This window comes from Callospermophilus lateralis, chromosome X (assembly GCF_048772815.1).
Source record: "Callospermophilus lateralis isolate mCalLat2 chromosome X, mCalLat2.hap1, whole genome shotgun sequence".
NCBI classification, from domain to species: Eukaryota; Metazoa; Chordata; class Mammalia; order Rodentia; family Sciuridae; genus Callospermophilus; species Callospermophilus lateralis.
The window spans coordinates 38,328,309-38,350,563 of record NC_135325.1 but is presented as its reverse complement, the minus strand read 5'-3'; the positions used below and the strand labels follow the sequence as shown (position 1 = coordinate 38,350,563).

The 22,255-nt window shown below is 40.9% G+C and overlaps 1 protein-coding gene across 17 annotated transcripts in view; it reads left to right on the top strand.

Annotated features, from left to right (window-relative positions):
• Huwe1 (HECT, UBA and WWE domain containing E3 ubiquitin protein ligase 1) overlaps nt 1–22,255 on the top strand; it is a 143,034-nt gene that overhangs the window by 104,423 nt on the left and 16,356 nt on the right. For 14 of the 17 annotated variants that reach the window (XM_077107133.1, XM_077107135.1, XM_077107134.1 and 11 more), the window contains 19 exons: nt 734–879; nt 1,273–1,339; nt 2,257–2,474; nt 5,969–6,180; nt 6,626–6,808; nt 10,060–10,232; nt 10,588–10,736; nt 11,473–11,548; nt 12,373–12,471; nt 13,058–13,191; nt 13,383–13,551; nt 14,900–15,128; nt 15,756–15,934; nt 16,270–16,359; nt 16,528–16,682; nt 18,093–18,138; nt 19,839–20,126; nt 20,977–21,232; nt 21,426–21,556. In XM_077107133.1, coding sequence (XP_076963248.1) covers nt 734–879; nt 1,273–1,339; nt 2,257–2,474; nt 5,969–6,180; nt 6,626–6,808; nt 10,060–10,232; nt 10,588–10,736; nt 11,473–11,548; nt 12,373–12,471; nt 13,058–13,191; nt 13,383–13,551; nt 14,900–15,128; nt 15,756–15,934; nt 16,270–16,359; nt 16,528–16,682; nt 18,093–18,138; nt 19,839–20,126; nt 20,977–21,232; nt 21,426–21,556 — 3,000 coding nt within the window. The remainder of the gene's footprint in view (nt 1–733; nt 880–1,272; nt 1,340–2,256; nt 2,475–5,968; nt 6,181–6,625; nt 6,809–10,059; nt 10,233–10,587; nt 10,737–11,472; nt 11,549–12,372; nt 12,472–13,057; nt 13,192–13,382; nt 13,552–14,899; nt 15,129–15,755; nt 15,935–16,269; nt 16,360–16,527; nt 16,683–18,092; nt 18,139–19,838; nt 20,127–20,976; nt 21,233–21,425; nt 21,557–22,255) is intronic. The other 3 variants (XM_077107132.1, XM_077107137.1, XM_077107136.1) reach the window with 1 other exon arrangement.

Here is a 22,255-nt window from a genome sequence, read left to right as displayed (position 1 = left end):
CAAAGATTTTTAAAAAGATAATTGCCCAGGTGTGGTGACATACAACTGTAATCTTAGCTACTTAGGAGGTTGAGGCAGAAGGATTTCAAGTTTAAGGCCAGCCTCAGCAACTTAGCAAGGCCCTAAAGCAACTCAGTGAGACCCTGTCTTTAAATTAAAAATAAAAAGGTCTGGGGAAGTAGTTCAGTAATAAAGTGCCCCTGGTTTCAATCCCCAGTATTGCAATCAGTCAATCAATGGAGATTATAGCATCATGTGAGCAGATTGAAAATTTAAAAACCAGGAATTCTCTAATGTTTTCATATTAAAAAGCAAAACATCTTTATTGCCCGAAGAGCTAGGGCCAACATTTTATTTATAAATGGGGCCAATCTCATATTTATTTATTTTTTATGTGGTGCCAAGGATCAAACCTAGTGCCTCACATGTTAGGCAAGTACTTTACCACTGAGCTATAACCCCAGTTCCCCAGGTGTGTTTATTTAGGCTTGGTAGTGACATCTGAGGAAAGGGAAGAGCCTAAGTAAATTGTCTGTGATCATGAGACTAGTGAGTATTAGAATGAGGATATCAGTCAACCAAGCTCTTATATAGTTGTGCATTGCTTAATGACAGGGATACATTATGAGAAATGTGATTTTGTTGTACAAACACCATATACTTGCACAAATCTAGATGTTAAAGCCTACTACACACCTAGACGATAAAACAGGTGTTTTTTCTGCTTTTCTAGCAGACAAATCTGATCCTAAACCTGGGGCTATGACCCAGGAGGTTGGCCAGCTCCTGCAAGATATGGGTGATGATGTATACCAGCAGTACCGTTCACTTACTCGTCAGAGCAGTGACTTTGATACACAGTCTGGATTTTCCTTAAATGTAAGTCAATTTCAACTGCCTTCTATCTTCTCTTTTTCCATTGCCTGTACAGAGAATTTAGAGTTATGCCAGGGGAATTTCAAAAGTATTGATTATGATATATTTATAAATTACCTGTTGCCTAAAAATTAAGATTGGAGTCTTCCTTGGCTTTCCCTGCTTAGGTTGGAATGTTCCCTGAGTCTCTTCCCCCTTTTCTTACTCCTAATCTCCCAGTCACTATGTTATAATGACAGCTTCCCACAGAGTGTATTGTAGAGGGGAAATGTAGTTAAAATGTTAGCCAAAGAGAATCTGTAGCATTTGCAAATGATACCCTGGAAAGGAGTCCTGTCATTTGGGGACACCTGTCTTTGAATTTCATGATAGCTCAGGAATTTTCTTCTTCCACAGAGTCAGGTCTTTGCTGCAGATGGTGCCTCAGCTGAGACTTCTGCATCTGGGACTTCCCAAGGAGAGGGTAATGGTTTCCTTTCCTCCCTCTCATGTTATTATTTCTTGAGAAGGCATTTTGAAGATACTGTGGGTGTGCTGGGCAGAGGGTAGGCGAATACAGGTGTAACTCTCAGATTGTCTTGTCTAAGTGAACTTTGTCAAGGATGTACTCAGTGTTTAGTTAAAAATATACCTGTATACTAAAGTAATGGGACTATAATTTCCATTACCTGTAAATGGTTGCTGTGGTAAGATCCTTCAGTTTTACTCTTTAAATCAGCCCCTTATTTCTTTTGGTTGTTTTCATAAGCTGACTTTGATGCTTATGATACCATTCTAGCCATATACTATTTGTGGTGGATACCTGCCTTATGACAATGTCAGGAAAGTTAAGATCTCCTAAGGCCTAATTTAGGAGATATTTTCCTTAATATCATAACTAGTCCCTAGAGATAAATTTAAAAGTAAGTCAAATAATTAGTCTATTGTGGTTAATTCATTTTAGTAGGCTTACTGCCCATGTGAAATATGTAGTATGGGTGATGATGAGAGTCAAGGGAAATATCCATGCCCACTATGCAGGCAAACTCTAATAGATTACAAAATGAATCCCTGCACTTTAAGAAGTTGGTCTAAAGAGGGAGACGTATACAAATTGTAATGCAAGATAACTGCTGGAGGGGATTCTTAGATAAGGCATAGTGGGCGTGCAAGATCTTCATGTATCTAGATAATTTATAGAAGTCAACAGTTGGGCAAATCTTCCTTGGTGTACTATATCTACATGCCAAGTCTGAGACCAGAGTCATCCTGGTTCTTTGTCCTTCAACCACAGTGTGACAAAAGTGTCTAGTGACGTAAACTGGAAGAGAACTTGTATTCTAAGACTTGACTTTGCATTATTCCAGTGTGGAGTTGAACCAATGTTTGGTTCTTTCTCAGGAGCTTCAACTCCAGAGGAGTCTCGAGATGGGAAGAAAGATAAAGAAGGGGACCGGGCCTCTGAGGAAGCCAAGCAGAAAGGCAAGGGCAGCAAACCTTTAATGCCTACCTCCACTATCCTTCGTCTTCTGGCAGAGTTGGTGAGGTCCTATGTTGGTATTGCTACCCTGATTGCCAACTACAGCTACACCGTGGGCCAATCTGAGCTAATAAAAGAGGTAATGTTTCCAGTTTTTGCTTAAGCTGTTATACTTCCATCACCTAGGTACCTTACTATACATTGGGCACTTTGCTAAAGACCCCTGCATGCTGAGTGGTTGTGCAATGATGAATAAGTCAGAGTTAGGCGTCTTTTCCCTGTGATGTGGAGCCATTAAGGTCACTATCGACAATGATCTGATGTGACTCGTTCTGTTGGAAATGTCTTGGCCTACAGTGTCTCCATTGCAAAGGATAAGGATGAATTCAGAGAGACCAGTTAGGGATCTGATATAGTAATTCAGGTAATACATGATTTTGGTGAAGCTGGTGGAAAATGAATGAGTTAAAGAGATATTTTAAAGGTAAGAATGAATAAGAATTGGATTTTGGAAGTATGAAGGAAGAAGTTCTTGTTTTTTATTATTTAATTTGATGGTCATCTGATAAGAGCACAGAAGGGGGAAAGTTTGAGAAGAAAATATAGAATTTGAGAGATACTTGGTACATCTAAAAAATGCATTGACTGAATCAAATATATAAAAAATATAGGACTTTCATATGTATTTACACATGTGCAAAAATACCAGATGTGCTAGCAATATTGGTTATAAAAATACAGAAAGCATCTAAATGTCTATCATAGAGCTATGGAAGAGAATGAAGTCATATTTTATATGACCCAATATGGAATTGTCTTCAGGTTAGTAGGCACTTTGAAAAAGTATCATGTTACCATATTTGTTAAGTGAGTGTCCCGGGATTTTTTCCCATATAGGGGGTCTCATTTTGTGGGTCACACATCATATTTTATGGTTTGTAAATGAAGATTCTGAGGATGTGCAAGGGCACTTGCATGTGAAAACAGCTCCATTTTTTTAAAATTTTTTTTTAGTTGCAGATGGACATAATACTTTTATGTACTTATTTATGTATGTATTTATGTATGTATTTATTTATTATTTGTATGTGGTGCTGAGGATCAAACCCATCACCTCACACGTGTAAGACAAGTGCTCCACTGCTGAGCTACAACTCCAGCCTCGCAGCTCCATTTTAAAAACCATTTTTACCTCAATCCATGTTAGAAATACACAGAACCTAAGTGAGTAATCAGTTAATTTTTTCCTGCAAACTGTCACCCAAGTAAATAATGCAAACTCCCAGAGACTTCTCAAACACACAGTGGTTTTGCACTTTATATAAATGTAATATTGTTATATGAATTCTTCCTTTTGACATTTCTTTTGCTTAATGCATTGGCAAGATTCACTTTTGTGTATAGTTAGAGTTTCTTTTCATTACTGTTTAGAAATCCATTGTGTGAATGTACCATCATTGTTGTTCCATCCTACTGTTAATAAACAGTTGGGTAGATTTCTCTTTGGAGCTATCACAGACAGGGCTAGTATAAGCATTCTTATACAAGTTGGTGAATATATAGAAACATCTCTGTTGGGTGGTATGTATGACTATGAGCAGAATTGCCAAGCTCTTGAGCGCACATTTGTTAAACTTTAGCAGATGGTGCCAGAAGTTTTCCAGAGGGGTTGCATCAACTTATTTTATCACCAGCAGCATATGGAAGTTATGACTGTTTCGCCTCCATGCTAACTCTTGGTATTTTTTCATTTTACTCATTCTAGCAGGATTATAGTGGTATTATGGTTAAAATTTGCAGTTTTCTTTGTCCATCTTTTTGTGTGTTTATTGGCCAATTTGGATATTCTCTTATGGGAAGTGTCTATTGAAGTCTTTTTTGTTTCTTTGAGATGAGGTCTTAGGTGTGTTGCCCAGGCTGGCTTCAAACTCCTGGGCACAAGTGATTTTTCCCAGCCTCCTGGGAGTACAGACATGTGCTACTATGCCAGGTTTCTTTTATTCTTGTTTTCTATAATGTTCTTTGTATTTTCTGGATATAAGTCTTTTGTGGCATTCACATTAAATATATACACTAGGCTTTATTTTAAAGCCTTTTACACATTTATACCACTTGTAGTCATAGTTTATAATAGTTTGACCTATTAGTTATAAATGTCTTTAGGTGTTAAGTATTTTGTATAATATGTGTCCAGTCACCTATTGATACTGGTTATCTTTAGATATAATAGATACCATTGAGGGCTGGGGTTGTGGCTCAATGGTAGAGCATTCACCTAGCATGTGTGAAGCCCTGGGTTCAATTCTCAGCACCACATATAAGTAAATAAAATAAATGTCCATTGACAACTAAAAAAATTATAAAAAAATACAAATGATAGTCCTCTTCACTGCAGTGGTAGATTATTGGTATTTTCTCTAATATAGGAAAGAAAACTTTCAAATATTCCCAAGGTTACACTACACGGTAGCATGGCTGAAACCAGAACCCAGATCTGGTTCTAAAGCTGTATGCTTTCTAGTTCATATTACTTTCCCAAACTGTGAAGCTTTTTCTAGTGTTTACTGTAACCTGACTGCTTTTATTCAGAAAGCAGTTTTAACTTTGTATTTTATTGGAAATTAATTTTTATTTCTGATAGTATTGTTCTAAGCTCACTTGATGCAATTTTACATACTCTAAAATTCTTCATCGTGTTTTCTTAATTGAGGCAAAGTTCACATGAAATTGACCATTTTAAAGTGTGCAGTTGAGGGGCTGGGGTTGTGGCTCAGCAGTAGAGCGCTCGCCTGGCACATGCGAGGCCCAGGGTTCAATCCTCAGAACCACATAAACATAAATAAATAAAATAAAGATTAAAGTGTGCAGTTGAGTGGCATTTAGTACATTTAAAGTGTTGTACGGCCATCACCTTCATATAGTTCCCAAATCTGCTTGAGTGACGATAGAACTTAATTGCTTCCAAAGATAAGAATTATTAGAACAGAAATTAGAGAAAAAGAAAAGACCTTGGCCTAATTTAACTTCCCCTGGTTTTGATCCTTCTTTGCTACTTTAAGTAAACCTGCATTAAATAATTTTACATATCTATGCCTGTTGGCTACACTGTCTGTCATTCAGCTCTTGGTAGTTTGTAGCACAGAGTTCCAGGCACATTGCAGATGTCAGTAAATATAATTTAATTTTGGAGGAATTATAGCCCTTCAATTAAATCAAGAGTTGAATTCTTGTCCCTTGACTAACTTTTTAGTGCAAACCACTTTTCTTTGGGCCTCGGATGACCCATCTATCAGATAGGGAAGTATTTAGTGTGTCCTGGTACGTTTTGTAGGTTTTGTTGTGAACAATTCCACTAAATATGCATAATAATATTAAGAAATATCAGTTATATCTATGTAATGATATCTACATGAAGTTTTGGAAGTTTTTAATAAAGCTCCCAAAGCTTTGTCATTCGTTTGCTACTTTCTAAGCTTGTACCTTTGGGCCTTGGTTTCCATATATAAGGTGGGCCTGATGATCACACCTTGAATGACTTGAAGGAAAACTTCAGTGTGTTTCTACCCTTTTGCTGTGCAAGTTGTGTGGAATAATTGTGCTTATGAGTAAATGTCACAATTAATGACTTTTCAGGACTGCAGTGTGCTAGCTTTTGTTCTGGACCACCTCCTCCCACATACCCAGAATGCAGAAGACAAGGACACACCTGCCCTGGCCCGACTGTTTCTTGCAAGCTTGGCTGCTGCAGGGAGTGGCACAGATGCCCAGGTGGCCCTAGTGAATGAAGTTAAGGCAGCCCTGGGACGGGCACTGGCTATGGCTGAGAGTACAGAAAAGCATGCAAGGTAAAACCTATACCTGACCTAGTGCTAATAACCAAAAGCATTCCCTTATTCCATTCTTGGTCCAGGAATTCCTTGCACTTGAATAAGAGTTCTGGTCATACTGGCATCATATACTTTGGTCCATTCTAATAATTTTGGTACTTCAAATACCTAGAGCACTGATTATATTTGGAGGAATTGAACAACAACATAGACAAACCAAAGGGATGTTTTCATTTTATTGCTAGGGTCTTCAGGCAGGATATTAAGCAGGTTCTTTAGTTTTATTTAATTTAAATATGCTTTATTCATAAGAAAATTATGAATGCTGACGCCCAGAGAGTGAATTCTTACTTCTTTAGATATTATTTTCACAAAAGATACAAGAGGGTTATCTGAGACAATTAGGCATGGTTTAAGAATGGGATATTATTCACATGGTAGAGATATAATACTTTTTTCCTAGGCTTCAGGCAGTGATGTGTATCATCAGTACTATCATGGAGTCCTGCCCCTCCACCTCCAGCTTCTATAGCAGTGCCACAGCCAAGACTCAGCACAATGGCATGAACAACATCATTCGACTCTTCCTGAAGAAAGGGCTGGTTAATGACCTCGCCAGAGTGCCCCATAGCCTGGACCTGTCCAGGTAAAGTCATTTGTCAGCCCCAGGGTTTTGCCTTGTTGACCTCATCCATGTAAGTGGCAAGGAGGCAGTTTGTGGTGGTAAAACTTTGGATGTAAATAGGAAACCCACATTCTTTGTATTTTGACTTTGAACAAGGCAAAGGCACTTGCCATTCTGTATACCTTTGTTATCTCTACAAACTCAGGAGTTGGACTATGTTAGTGATGATTTTTTCCCCACACCCCCCTCCACTTTATAACTAATCTTTTATTATAAGAACATTATATGTGTATTACGAGAAATACAGATCCATCAAAAATAAGTACATAGACACTATTCCAGCACCCAGATACCACCATTATCTTATTAGATATCTTTCCATGTTTTTTGTTTTTGTCGCAAACATAATGTATTTTGTGCTAAAATGATATTATACTATATATGCTCTTGTGTGGTATGAGGGTGTTTATTCTAATACAGCTCCTAATTGTTTCAATTTTTTATTTTGTTGTTGTTCATGATCCTAACTTAAGTAACCAGACCAGCTTTCCCACAGAAGGTTTTACCTACTAGACTTGGTCCAGTTGCTTCCTTGCATTAGAGTTTAAAGTTGTTATTTTACTCCCTGATATTTTCTATAAACTTGTAATCAAATGTAGAGACTTTTTTGAGCAATTTAAATCTTTCTTCCTAGAAAGTATATCTTAGGTGACTTATAATACTTCACCTAACTATATACTTAGGTGAAATATTATATCCCATATTGTGTTATGGGGAGTCATGGTCTCTTTGAACTTGCCATTAGCGATCCTTTTAAGGCTGACCACTAAATTAATGACAATCATCATTTTATTGTAGTATTTACTCCTTTCTTAATAGAAAGTAATCTGTGCTTTTACTTTTTTACTGTATAAGTGTCTAGTTCCCTATCAAGGCATATGCCTAATTAATAGCCTTAACATCAGTTGAGAATCCTTGCCTGAGCAAATTATGAATGACAGCTTTCTGATTTCTCATTCCTTCTAGTTTATTTGCTAGGCATTTTTCTGTGAGATAGCCCTGAAGAGAAAGTTTGGTTACCTGAAATATAGTTCCTCCTGAAAAGGCAGGATACAAACTAATTTTAAGTTTTTTTTCTAGCTTTCTGTTTGCTAAATAGTATTAAAGACTCATGAATTTTTCTCAGTTTTAAAAACAAATGACTGAATTCTTTAGTTCACTTCCGTCATTCTTTACTTGCCCAAATGATTAAACTTTTGGCCTGTGGGACACTTTCAAGGCATCTTTAGCTTTTTGATACAAACCCATTAATTTTTTATGACGATTAAAAATTCCAAACTCATCTGGGGTGTGGCTCAGTGATTAAAAAATTATTTGCATAGCATATATGAAGTAAAGGGGTGGGATATAAAAAATTCAAACTCACAGTACTATGGTGAACACAATGTATCTACCTGTATTAACCAATGCATTTTGCTTCATTTGCTTTACTACTACTTTCATCCCCTTTCAGACTTCAATCATTAAGAATTAGTTACAGGGGCTGGAGTTGTGGCTCGGTGGTAAAGCACTTGCCTGGCATATGTGAGGCCCTGGGTTTGATCCTCAGCACCATAAATAAATAAATGGTCCATTTACAATTTGTGTGTGTGTGTGTGTGTGTTTTAAGAATTAGTTACAAACAACATGATTCTTTACCTCCGGACACTTAAGCAAATGTCTTTTAAGAGCAAACAGTATCTTACTTGGCTAGAATTCCATTATTATATCCTAGAAATTTACCATTAATATAATATTCTATTTATTTTGTATTTTAAATACCCCTAATGTTTTAATTATGTATTATAGCCAGGAGGAGAATGTTTTAAACCAGGATTAAGTGAGAATCACAGTTTGGTTCAGGTTAAACATTTTTTGGCAAAAATACTTCATAGATGATATTTACTCTTCTTAGCTCACATCAGGAAATATATGATATATTTTATCCCATTATTGTTGATGCTAAATTTGTTCACATAGTGTGGTGTGTATTGGATTTCTGCTTTGTAATCATTTGTGAGGTGGTACTCTGAGATCATGAGTATGGTAAATACTCTCCACCCTGAAGATTTTTAATTTAATAGTTCTTTGACATAGGTAATCCTTGCTAGATCATTTACATTACTGGTCCTACCACTGATTTCTGATTGGTTCTTATTTTTCAACTGGCATTCTTCTGTAATAAAAGAACCCCCTACTCCCACTTTTGTTTACCTGACATTATAGACTTTTTAATTGCTACCATTATTCTCTTTGATACTCAGATTGGTCCCCCTGATAATAATCCCATTAAACCTGCTCCACCCCATGCCACTACTTTAGTTTTGGTGCTGGGGCTTAAACCCTGGCCTCATGCATACTGTGTTGCCCAAGCTAGCCTTGAACTTGCCTCAGCCTCCACTGTTAATTTTTTTTTCAGTACTGGAGATTGAACCCAGGGCCTTGCACATGCTAGGCAAGCCCTCTACCACTGAGCTAGATCCCCAGCCCTCCATTCATTTTTGAAAACCAATGAGATCCTAGGATTACCTTTTGCCTTCCATGCCCTGTCCCTGGGATCAGTTATTCTAATGAGCCTTGGTTCCTTTTTAATGTTGTTGGGATCAGAGGACTCTATCTGGGCACTAGGGATCATGCATACACACACGTGTATACATCTATGTGTATGATATAAAAGAGATTAAAAACATAACTGCTCATTTTGGTTGGCACCTGCTTGGCCTCACATGCCTTATTACACTTAGAAATCATTTTACACTTCCCCACTACAGTTCCCATGACACTTGCTAAATCCTAGAATGCCCTATATAGTTTGAAATCCACAGGACTTAAAACTTATATCATGTTCCTTTGAAACCTTTTAATATTTGGTTACTAAATGCTGGTGCTTTTCATTGCAAATCTTGGGTCTAAGAAGTGGTTTGCTACTTGCTACTTGCATGTGTTCGTGTATGTAGAATATCTTCTGGCTTCTAGTCAAGAATTTGTTCCTCACATGATTACCACAGCCCTATGAAATACAGCATTGACTTAACCCTTGCTTTGGGGATGGGTTCTTTTGAAGACCTTTAAGTCAAACTTTTTTCCTTCTAAATAATAAATAAAATATTAGTTCTTTGAGCTCAAGCCCCTTTCTCTCCTAGTAGCTTCTATTGTGGGAACCTTAGTGGGCTTTGCAAAAAGACACCTAGTATTTCTGTTCTTAGTGTATCACTTTATCTTCCTTTACTCAGCCCCAACATGGCCAACACAGTCAATGCTGCTTTGAAGCCTTTGGAAACACTTTCCCGCATTGTGAACCAGCCCAGTAGCCTTTTTGGCAGCAAGAGTGCTTCTAGCAAGAGCAAAACTGAACAGGATGCCCAAGGAGCTTCGCAGGACTCTAATAGCAACCAGCAAGACCCAGGTAGGGAATCAGTCAATGGCCTGGAGAGCTGGATGGGTGGGAATTTGTAGTTGCTTTCCGGGCATGGGGATTACAGCTGTTCTGGCTTGGTGTTGTTTCCCTGGGAACTTGCTGGCCTTCCAGAGATCTGTCATAGTGGTGTGGGAATCTGCCCCACAAAGAATTCCTTCAAATTGCAGCCTTGTTTGGCTATCCTCACACGTAGCCTTGTCTTTTCCTTTGTCACCCATTCGTTTATTCTCTGAGAATTTGTAAACTTGCCCGAGGAAGGGACCTTATTGTCTTCATGCTTGCCTCGTGGTGCCCAGCACATAGGCACCCTTTGATTATTTTGCTGGTTGGTTGATTGTTTCAGGCGAGCCTGGGGAAGCAGAAGTGCAGGAGGAGGATCATGATGTCACTCAGACAGAGGTGGCAGATGGGGATATCATGGATGGGGAGGCTGAAACCGACTCAGTGGTGATTGCTGGGCAGCCTGAGGTGCTCAGTTCACAAGAGATGCAGGTAGGGAGGCAGATCATCCAGCATTCCCTGTTGCGGCGCTGAACCAAACCCCCAGGTGGTGTGGGTGGGTGAGTACTTTAGATCCTCGCCTCAATGCTGTCTGCTTTGCAGAGGAGCACAGATGATATGCTTTGTAGATGCTCAGCAAATGTGTTTGAATTGTATTAAAGGAGGGATGGGGGCAGGGCCAAGGCGCCATGTACTATGAAATGGTATAGATCCCAAGCAGAAAACTTAGGCACAGGTGAAATGTTGATGTAGAAAGCTGGCCTGAGGGCTTTGGGCCCAGGGTCTTTGATTTACTTGGCTCTGGTGGAGGCTCCTTAACACCATTTTATGCCATAGCACCAGCTCTTGCTGGGCCATTAAAATGGTCTTCTACGGACCCTATAGAGAAAGCATTGTAATTTCTGGAGCTGGTAGCAATGGGTAAAAAACTGGGCCTATGGTCCTTAGCTGCTGGCTCTAAGGAGATCTGCATGTATTCCTGGACAGTCTAAAGACTAACCTGGTATCAGCTAACTGGGATGGACCCATTTGATGGACAGTCTGAGTGTGGATTGGCAGCATGTGGTAGTTTCTGTGCTCTTAGCACCAAGTGTGTGGTTTTTATGTAACCTCCTCCGTCACACATTTTCCTAGAAACATACGCTCCCTTGCTGGCTTTTATTAGGGTTCGGTGCTAGCACAATGATAGACTTGTGTGTATCCATATGTATGTTCTATTTCTCTCCAGGTTGAGAATGAGCTGGAGGACCTGATAGATGAGTTGCTTGAGAGGGATGGCGGATCTGGGAACAGTACAATTATAGGTGAGAGCCCCAGAACTGAGTATAGCCTCTTCCTTTGCCTCAGTCTCTCTTGGGAGGACCCTTTTTCTCATCATCTGCTTGCTCAGCTCTGCCTAAGGGCTCATAGCCAGCCTAGATTGCTGCTTGTCTTGATGTTGATGGTCTTACAGATGAGAAATTCACAAGCCATCTACAGGCCTGTGGCAGGTCTGAAGCATTGCCTGTGTGGGGGAGGTGGTGGGGGTAACCATCAGAATAGATGATAACATCAGGCACATCAAAAGAGTGTTTATTCATGGAAGCCTAGAGGAGGCTGTAGGGTGAGAAAAGTGCTTTCCTTTCAGTTCTTCAGTGAAGTCCAAGGGCTTTCTGCCTCAGTAATGTTAAAAAAAAAATGTGATCATCCCCTAAGGGTGGCCCTTTTTAAATCTCAGAGGGAAAGTGGCTAAGGTACCTTACTGTCACCTGGCTTTGAGGGTGTATGTGTTGTCTTTATTTTACTGATCAAAGAAAGGAAATCAAAGGAAAAATGGAAGTAGACATGTATTCTGAAATTTTACAAAGCTTTTTCCACCCAGTATTCTTTGTGGTTTCACAATTAGTGGGATTGGCAAGACAGATGTGATCATCCCATTTTACAGATGAGGAAACTGAGACTCAGACAGGTAAAGTGACTGGCCAAGCTCACCTAGCTAGTTGACAGTGAATCCAGGTCTTGTCCCTCATCAAAAAAAAAAAAAAAAAAAAATGGATATCTGCTAGGTGTACATAGCTACTTAGGCGCACCCAATCTGGAAAGGGAAGTCCTCTGTTGTTCAGTGAAGGCTCTGCTCTGTAACCTTCAGTGAGCAGAAGTGGAGAGGATGAATCACAAGAGGACGTGCTGATGGATGAAGCTCCTTCCAACCTCAGCCAAGCTTCCACCTTGCAGGCCAACCGAGAAGGTGAGAGTGCCGAGGCCAGAAAGGCCTCCCTTCTTGCCCTGCACGTCTGGCAGACACTACACTAGGGTTTTCCTGGAGGCAGCTGCCCACATGTGCAGAATAAGGAAGCATCTGTCTGCATGCGCTGACATACACCATCCACTTTATCCTCAGCCAGTTTTTCAAATAACATGTTACTACTGCTTGCCCAAAGTTTATCACTTCTTACTTGGTTCGCTTTCTTCTCACCCACCTGCTGTCATCGCTCCAGATTCCCTCTTACCAACAGGATGCAGTCAGTAGCAAATTAGGGCTGGAAAGGAAAGGGGGCACCAGCAGACTTGGCCAAGTCCTAGACCGTGGCTCCTCAAGCACCAGCCTGGTGCCAGCCTCCACAGTCAGCCACCCTGCTCAGCATATTGATGCATTGATTGGCACTCTCAGGAAATCGGGGATGGCTCACTAAGTCTGTACATCACCCCAGATCTGATTCTTCCTCTCCTAGAGTCAGATACCCCATTGCCTTCCCACTCAGTCTGCCGGCCTACACAGTAGCCTGTTTTCTAGCTACTCAGTTTAGTCCTCCAATGTGCTCCCTTTGTTTTAGATTCCATGAATATCCTGGACCCTGAGGATGAGGAGGAGCACACTCAGGAAGAGGACAGCAGTGGCAGTAACGAGGATGAGGATGATAGTCAGGATGAAGAGGAGGAGGAGGAGGAAGATGAGGAAGATGATCAGGTGAGGGGGGACTGTGTTTGGGTTGGTTCAGATGACCTCTTCCATGGGAACAGAGAACTGCAGAAAACCAACAGTCTGGGTTGCTAGCTAGCCTCAGCGCCTCCCTCCCTCATGTGCACATGTGGCCAATGACACCAGGCTTCAGAAAACCCTTACCTCCAGCAATTCTCCATCTCCTATTTTCCCTTAAGGAGGATGATGAAGGTGAAGAGGGAGATGAAGACGATGACGACGATGGCTCTGAGATGGAATTGGATGAGGATTACCCTGATATGAACGCTTCTCCCTTGGTCCGATTTGAGCGCTTTGACCGGGAGGATGATCTCATCATTGAGTTTGACAACATGTTCTCCAGTGCTAGTAAGATACAGGGGCTCAGCTGGGTTTTCTCTCTTGATTCTTATACCCTTCTCTAGGGTAAGCCAAGCAGTGAACCAAAGCAGCTATTGATCTAATACCAACAGCACTCTTTTCCTATGCTGACTTCCTGGGGCAAGGGATATCTGAATTCATCTCTCTCGATAGCGTATTTCACAAGAAGGAATAGCAAGAGGCTGCTTTTGTTTGCTCCACCTCAGTAAACAGGCAGCCATTTTGGAGCCTGGACAACTTGATGATTTACTTGATTAAAAAATGAAACCAAAGCTGACTGCATCAGGCACCCGAATGCACGCTACAGCGGATAGGGCAATCAATAATCTTTTTTTCTCTAACACTGGATCTTGAGGGTTTGGATGGAACACCTTTGAGCTTGGAATTGGGGAATGGATTTGAACATTCGCTCTGTTCATCAAGGATGCATCTTTTCAGGGAAGAGAATGAATCTCTTCCCTCCTCCCCCATCAACGTCAAAATTCCCTTTTAGCATCAAGTTAGATAGTCAAGTTCTTAGACTCAAGCTGTCTTGATAGGACAGGTCTTGACCTCAAAGCACAAACATAATATAGCAGAAAACACTGGACTGGTCTGGTCTATTGTCTTGGCCAAGTAATCTCTTACCTCTTTGAGCCTCAGTTTATCACCTGTAAATGAAAAGTATGAAAAGGAAAAAAAATGGATTGGATTGATAATATTTAAGATATCATCTATGATGGTGTTTGAATTTTTGTGATTTTCATCGGTCTTATAGTTGAGCCTCTGTCCATTCAGCAAATTGGACAGATATTTGAGGTGTGCCTGCTGTGTCCTAGGTACCGGGGATAAAGCAGTAAAGAAGAAAGCAATCCTTGGCCCTTATAGGAGCTTATGGTCTATTAGGAATTATAAGTACAGGCATTACATTGTAACATGGTAAGAAAGAAAGCACAGAGTACAGGACTATCCAACCCAGTCTATCAAAGTGAGACTTCACAGAGGAAGTGACATTTTAGACCAGAAGTAAAAGCAGATGAGGGAGAGGAAGGAGTCTTCAAGATGAAGGGAGCAGCATGTGTCTGAGGGTCCTAGAAGCATTACTGTCACTGTAATTTGGAGAGTGAATTGGGAGAAGTTATAATTTAGGAGGCTGTTGCAGTATCTAGATGAGAGATGATTGTATAAGCTATGGTAGTATCAGTGTTTGTAGATCAGGTGGTGTGGGAATGAGGGAGAAAGGACAAAGCTCAGGTTTCCGTGTGAGGAAGTAAGGCCCAGGAGACATGGTTCTGCTTGAACAATCATGGAAGAAATTTCTTTTTGGCACTGATCCCTTTGCATATTGTCCTTGCAGCAGACATCCCCCCATCCCCAGGAAATATCCCTACCACCCACCCACTGATGGTACGCCATGCAGATCACAGTTCCCTGACACTGGGCAGTGGCTCCTCCACAACTCGTCTCACCCAGGGCATTGGACGCAGTCAGAGGACCCTAAGGCAGCTAACGGCCAATACGGGCCACACCATTCATGTTCACTACCCTGGGAATCGCCAGCCCAATCCTCCTCTTATACTTCAGAGGTGAGTTGTAAAGAAGCTCAGTTGGAGTTACCAGAGCTCTCATAAAAATCTTTACTGAGCTTCAGCATTGTTTGACTTGGAGAGGGGAATAGTCATTCATTTAATGTTACCACAAATAAGGTGTGTGCGTATTCTGATTATTATAGGTTGTGTGTGCAACTTTTAGAGGAGTACCAAACTGTGTGACATGTCCCATGCAGACATTCAGCAATTATTATTCATCTCATGTGGCAAGTCCAAACAGTTTAAATATAGTCAACACAAGCTCCCTGCCTTCCAGTTCAGTTTAGTGGGAGAAACAATTTTAAAAATGCAAAGGGTTAAGTGTTGAAGGTCACTGTACAAACTACAAAGGGTGCACAACAAAAGCATTAGTACAGTGCCTGGCATGTAAAAGCTTATCAGTGGTACTCGGTCTATGCTTATAACAATAGAGTAATATGCAATCTCAACCCAAATAAAGCTATAAAACTGATACAGTAATCAGAAGAGTAAGTAAGGCTTATATGCAGTGTGATAAGTTCCATAATTGTGTTATAATTTAAGTAGAGGATCTGGATGGAGGATTTCATGGTAACAGGTTGCTGCAGACTTAACAGTGACCATGGTACTCCACCATCACTCTAGGTTGCTTGGTCCCTCAGCTGCTGCTGACATCCTTCAGCTGAGCAGTAGTCTTCCCCTACAAAGCCGGGGTCGGGCCCGCCTCCTGGTGGGCAACGATGACGTCCACATCATCGCCCGGTCTGATGACGAACTGCTGGATGACTTTTTCCACGACCAGAGCACAGCTACCAGCCAAGCAGGCAAGTTTTGTGGTAAGGGAGAGAGTAGAGTTTGGGAGTTTATCAGGTTTTTTTTTTTTTTTTTTTTTTTTTTTTTATCCCTAGCTGAGGTAAAGCAGAACAGTGTCTACCCTAGAGGTAATACATTTTATAGGAGCTGGGACCATTCTGTGACTTAGCCAAGGGCAACAAAATGGTCTAGGTACATGTTATATACCAAACCTTGTGATAGCCCTTGGGCCATGTTAGGAAAATACTAACATGGATTTTTTCCTTTTTTTCTTTTTTTTTTTTTTTTTTTTATCATTTGACACTTAACAAGGCCAAAAATCTTACTCCCCTTTATTCCCCTACAGGAACCCTGTCCAGCATTCCCACAGCCCTGACCCGCTGGACAGAGGAATGCAAAGTTCTTGATGCTGAGAGCATGCACGACTGTGTTTCAGGTGTGTGGTAGCTTGGTTATCAGGGCAGTAGTAAGCCTTCCAGGGCTAAGACGATTGTGTAGAGAGTTGTTTCCCTGGTTCTCTGTGGCCACAAGCTCTGCCTTTTGGCTTCCTTCCCAACCCACCCACCCCACAGAGTAGCCTCTGATCTCTGCCTCTTTGATGTAGTGGTTAAAGTGCCCATTGTCAATCACCTGGAATTCCTGAGAGATGAGGAGCTGGAAGAGAGGCGAGAGAAACGCAGGAAACAACTGGCTGAGGAAGAAACAAAGATAACTGACAAAGGGAAAGAAGATAAAGAGAACAGGGATCAGAGTGCACAGGTGATTCCCAATGGCTGGGAGGGTTCATCTTTGGCCAGATCTGCCTTAACTTTCCTGTGTTTTTGGCATAAATATGGTATATAACTCACTGAAAGAATCTCAGGGTGTTCACATTGAACATGGGAATCACTCATTGCAAATTAATTATACCTGATTTGGGGGGGTAAAAATTGAAACCCAGAGGGAATGTTTTTTTCTCCATGTCTCAATGGGGAAAACTGGAGCCAGAACCACAATTGGTCCTCAAAATCACATCTCATAATCCACCTCCAAGGACTACAGCTAGACAAGGAAGAAACCCTGATCAGCCCATATTCTGATTCATTTTCATTTCTTAGTGGACTGCCAGTGGTGGGACGCCTTACCAGAATGACCCTATTCCATCATTTGAATAAGTTTGACTTAGGTGTCAGAGAAAAAGTTCATATCTTGAATTCTGTCACCTCCATGTCATTTTTCTAGGGCTCAAATTTATATCTAACGTGATTTTAGTTTTAAAAAGAAGCTACCTGGGGGGCTGGGGCGTGCGCCTGGCACGCATGAAGCACTGGGTTTGATCCTCAGCACCATATAAAAAAACGTTTTAAAAAATAAGTTAAAAAAAAGCTACCTGTTTCAGAAACTTCTGTGACCTTGGATAGAAGGTCTTCTCATATGGTTTTTACTTATAGATGAGTAAAAAGGGACATTGAGGACTGAGGGTATAGTTCAGTGGTAGAGCACCTGCCTAGCATGCCCAAGGCCCTGAGTTTGATCTCCCAACACTGCAAAAAGAGGCCATTGGATGTTCAGTTATAATAATAAGCTTGATCTAATATATCTTTATATAGAACTTTGGGCCTAATAAACAATATTGTTTTGAACACATGAAAAGGAATGAAAGATAAGCAAAGGTAGCATATTGCTTTAAAAAAAAAAGCTGGAGTGGGACTAGAAAATGTAGCTCAACAGTAGAGCACTTGCCTGGTATATATAACCAAGCCCCTAATTTTTATCATCAGCACTGCAAGAAAAACAAAAAAGCTAGAGTGTGCAAAATAAGCCCAAGAAAGGGGTTTAGATGAAACTAAAGATTTATGGCTAGTCTGGTGATTATGCCCATCCCTAATGTAATTTTTATTATCGTTGTTCAGTAGCACCTCCTCCAACAGTTTCCCTTTCACCCCCAATCCATTCAAACCCAGGCTTTGTTGCTAAAGTACAAACTCTAAGTATGTATAGAGAAATTAGATGTATATTTGCATACTGAAATGATCATCTTCTTTTGATAACATAGCAAGATCATTTTCTATCAGATCACTGAACTCCTAGCTGGTCTAGGTCTAGGTGAGGGATGGTGACTCACACAGTTTGATCTTTATCTTGTGTTCTTAGCACATTTCCACACTGGTCTATCCCTTCTCTTTGCAGTGTACTGCATCTAAGACAAATGACTCCACTGAACAGAACCTCTCAGGTAACTCTCCCTCCCTTTCATCCTTCTTGCTAATTAATAAATATGTTCTTTCTCCTGACCCTTCTGAATAGCTGGCCCACCTGGGCTGAAGATGGACACTGGTGCTCTGTGGGATGAGGTAGTAGATTGTATAGTTTTAGGGTCATACCCCATCTTGGAGATAACTATACAGTCTACTGTCTTTCCCACGGTGGTACACTTCCCCTCCAACTTGGCTGTGTTTAGGTTCCTATTCTGGTTATGCAATGCTTCATTCTGACAAGGTTATGTGTCCTATACCTTTCCCCTGAAACTCAGTATGTATATCTTGAGACAGTTGGTCCTTTGGTAAACACCATAGGATGGCACTTCATGAGAACACCTGATGATGACACTACTCAAATGGCAGTCCTCAGTAGAAATGAGCAAAATTTAAAAGGTTTAATATGTTTTTCCTGAAGCTGAATTTAATTCCATTCATAGAGCTGTTGTTTTTTGAGGTTATATTCTTTCTAGTTCTTCGGTGTCAAAATATTCTTATTAAATCATATTGATAAAATGTTTTTTCTTACATGATGAAACTAAGTTAATAACCCCTCCTTTAGCGTGTATGTGTGTCTTTCTCTCAATCTTAAACTCAATTGTTCTGTGGCATCTAAAAGTCTAAGAACACTGTCTTGGACATCTGCTTTTGGGGAGGGTAGCTTTGTGGGCCAAATTGTATGACTATATGCTGTCTATCCTTCTATCTTAACAATGGTCAGTACCAATTTTGTGATTCTAACAAATGGTCCATGTGGTATTCTATCTCCCCCACTATTAATTTTCTCAGAACTGTCTTCTACTTTCTTTTTTTTTTGAGTTGGGAAAAGAAAGCCTACACAATTTTTTAATGCAGTGAAGGAGGGTAGGTGTCCTTTTTCCTACTACCCTTACTAGAGGATTCTGCTCATGTCAGGGTGAGGTAGTAAGTTGTATTGTTGTGGGGCAGGGATTTTAGACCCCAATAAGAAGATAACTATACAACTTACTACTTTCCCTGGTGTGTGGCATATTCACACCAAGTCTTTCAATGTTATCATCATTTAAGTTGTAGGTGTAGGTGTTCCTTGGATAATCAGGGAGTAAAAGGGTAGAGATGATATTTAGGGTGAGGCAGATTACCAGTATAAAGTAGCTTGACTTCCATTGATTCAAGCATTAATTGGTTAACTCAGTGGGCATAAATTCAAATGTGTTGTTCTTCAACTGTAAGATAACTTCATTTATTTAGTAGTAAAACAAAAATATGCAGAAGGGAATAGAAAGTGTACTTTAAGAGCTTTGAGGTAAATTCTGACCATTTCTTGCTTCAAGTAAATAAGGAAATGGGGGTTCTGTAGGCTTTGGGGAGGTACATTTTTCTGGGTAGCTTCAGAAAAATCTAGCCTCGCCCTACATCTGTGGCCTGAAATCTTCCTCTTTCACCTTCAGCACAGAAAAGATTATATTAGAATCCACAGAATTAGATATCTAGCTCTTGGTTCAGTGACAGCACCATGCTTTAGTCCTCATCCTGGGTATACTAGACAAGCCAAAAACTGTTCCTTGGAGGGTTGATTGTGGGAAGAGGTCACTGTCTGAGTGGAATATTGGTCAAGCCACATGTGCTGATTAGGATTGTTCCCTTGGTCATTGGCTGATTTTCCCCTTAACCTCCATTATTATTCTTTCCGAAAAAGATGGGACTCCAATGCCTGACAGCTACCCAACAACCCCTTCTTCAACTGATGCAGCTACATCTGAGTCCAAGGAGACCCTTGGCACTCTGCAGCCTTCTCAGCAGCAACCAGCACTCCCACCCCCACCATCCTTAGGAGAGGTTCCTCAAGATCTGCAATCCCCAACTGGAGAAGGGGGAAGCTCTACACAGCTATTGATGCCTGTAGAGTCAGAGGAATTAGGACCCACGAGGCCAAGTGGAGAAGCAGAAACGACTCAGATGGAGCTATCCCCAGCTCCCACTATAAGTGAGTAAAATTTTAACTTTTGATGGAGATGGATGGAACAGGAGAGAAGAATGGATGTCTTTGTATCTTTGCTGTTTCTTGAGAGAAGTAAGAAGGACTTGAGTGTGCACACATTAGCTTTGTTAGGTGAAGTTGAGGTTTCTTCTCTGTATCACTTGAAGTGATTGTAGTTGAGCATCTATAATTCTAATGAGGATATCAACTGTAAGCTGCAATGATTGTTCATAGATTATCATGTCAGGTTTATTATTTAACTTTGAAAACAACTCTGTAACGTAGTTGGTGATATCTCCATGAATAAACTGAAACTCAGAAGGGAAATAATTAGCCCAAGGGCATCCAGTAAGCGGTTAAACTGGGATTAAACAACAGTTCCACAGATGGCAAGCACGTAACCCCACATACACAGTTTTCACATCCTCCTGGCAAATTCTCTTTATCTCATGATGCTCTTTCCCACTGGCTTGAAATGGGGCCTCAAAATTCTCAGCACAGTAGTATTCCAACAGAGTAAATTGAAACCTGCTTACCGTCTGTGCTCTATAATAAGCTGCCTGTGATATGCCCTGGAAAGACTATTGGGTTTTTCCCCTTTGAACCTAGTTTATTTAAATAACCATGCCTGAGGGAAATCTTGTAAAGTGACAGGATCCCTTATCTAGGGTGTCTAGGGATGCTGTTTCACAAACATGCCTAGAACAGTGAACTTCAAGAAATGAAAGAAAAGACTTGAGCTGACCCTTCCTTAAAAAGCAGGTGAAATAAAGTAGGAACAGCAGACCAGCAGGGGATGGAGATGTTGGCCTGATTCCAAGCAGAACTCTAACCTCTCCCTGTGACTTCCTCCTAGCTTCTCTTTCCCCAGAGAGAGCTGAAGATTCTGATGCACTGACTGCTGTTAGCAGTCAACTGGAAGGCTCTCCCATGGACACCAGCAGCCTAGCTTCCTGTACTCTAGAGGAGGCTGTAGGTGACACTTCAGCAGCTGGCAGTTCTGAGCAGCCCACAGCAGGCAGCTCTACTCCTGGGGATGCCCCACCAGTTGTGGCAGAAGTACAAGGCAGGACTGATGGGGCAGGGGAATCTACCCAGCAACCTGAGGACAGGTAAGCACTGCATTGACTAGAAGAGAATAGAGATGTGTTGGGTGTTGCATTCATACCTGTTAACTAATAGGCATGCTTATTGTATTGGGAAAATTAAGTTGGTTTTGCTGAGAAAGGGCTGTTGATGTTAGGAGTATTTTATAAATGGGAAAATGTGTGGCACTAAGAAAAAACTGAGAATGATTTCCCTCAGCTCTCCCCCTGCATCCTCTGAGAGTTCTTCCACCAGAGATTCTGCTGTGGCCATTTCTGGAGCAGACTCCCGAGGAATCCTGGAAGAGCCACTGCCTTCAACAAGCAGTGAGGAAGAAGATCCCCTTGCAGGTGAGTTCCCTATGTGCTCAGGCTGTCCTGAGATTGTTTCAGCTTCCAGTAGCCCCTGGCAAGGGAATGTCCACCAGCCAAATACTTCATGTATATGTGGGAGATATGTGGGAGAATTAGCAGTGAGAGGATGCTGGTATATAATGTAATAGAAGGAGCCAATTTAACTTAGTTCACTCATTCTTTCACTATGACACTTCCTAACTTTACAACATATGACCTTTATTTAATTTCTCTGATCCTCATTGGTATCTGTTAGCCTTTCATTACTGTTAAAATAAAATACCTACCTGGGCTGGGGTTGTGGCTCAGTAGTAGAGCACTTGCATATATGAGGCACTGGGTTTAATTCTCAGCACCACATATAAATAAAATAAAGATTCATCAACAACTAATTTTTTTTAATTTTTTTTAAAAACATCCGAGGTAATCCATTTTAAAAAGGGAAAAGTTTATTTTGGAGATTTCAGTCCATTGTCATTTGGGCCCCGTTACTTAAGGCCCTGTGGTGAGGCCAGTACATGATGGTGGGAACACATGGTAAAGCAAGTTGCTTACCACATGTACCACATGGTGCCTAGAAGCAGAAAAAGGAAGAGGAAGGACCAGCATCACAGTATCCCCTTCAAAAGCACACTTTCATATGACCAGAAAACTCACAGTGACATCCAGCCATCTCCCACTGGCACCATGGGCTGA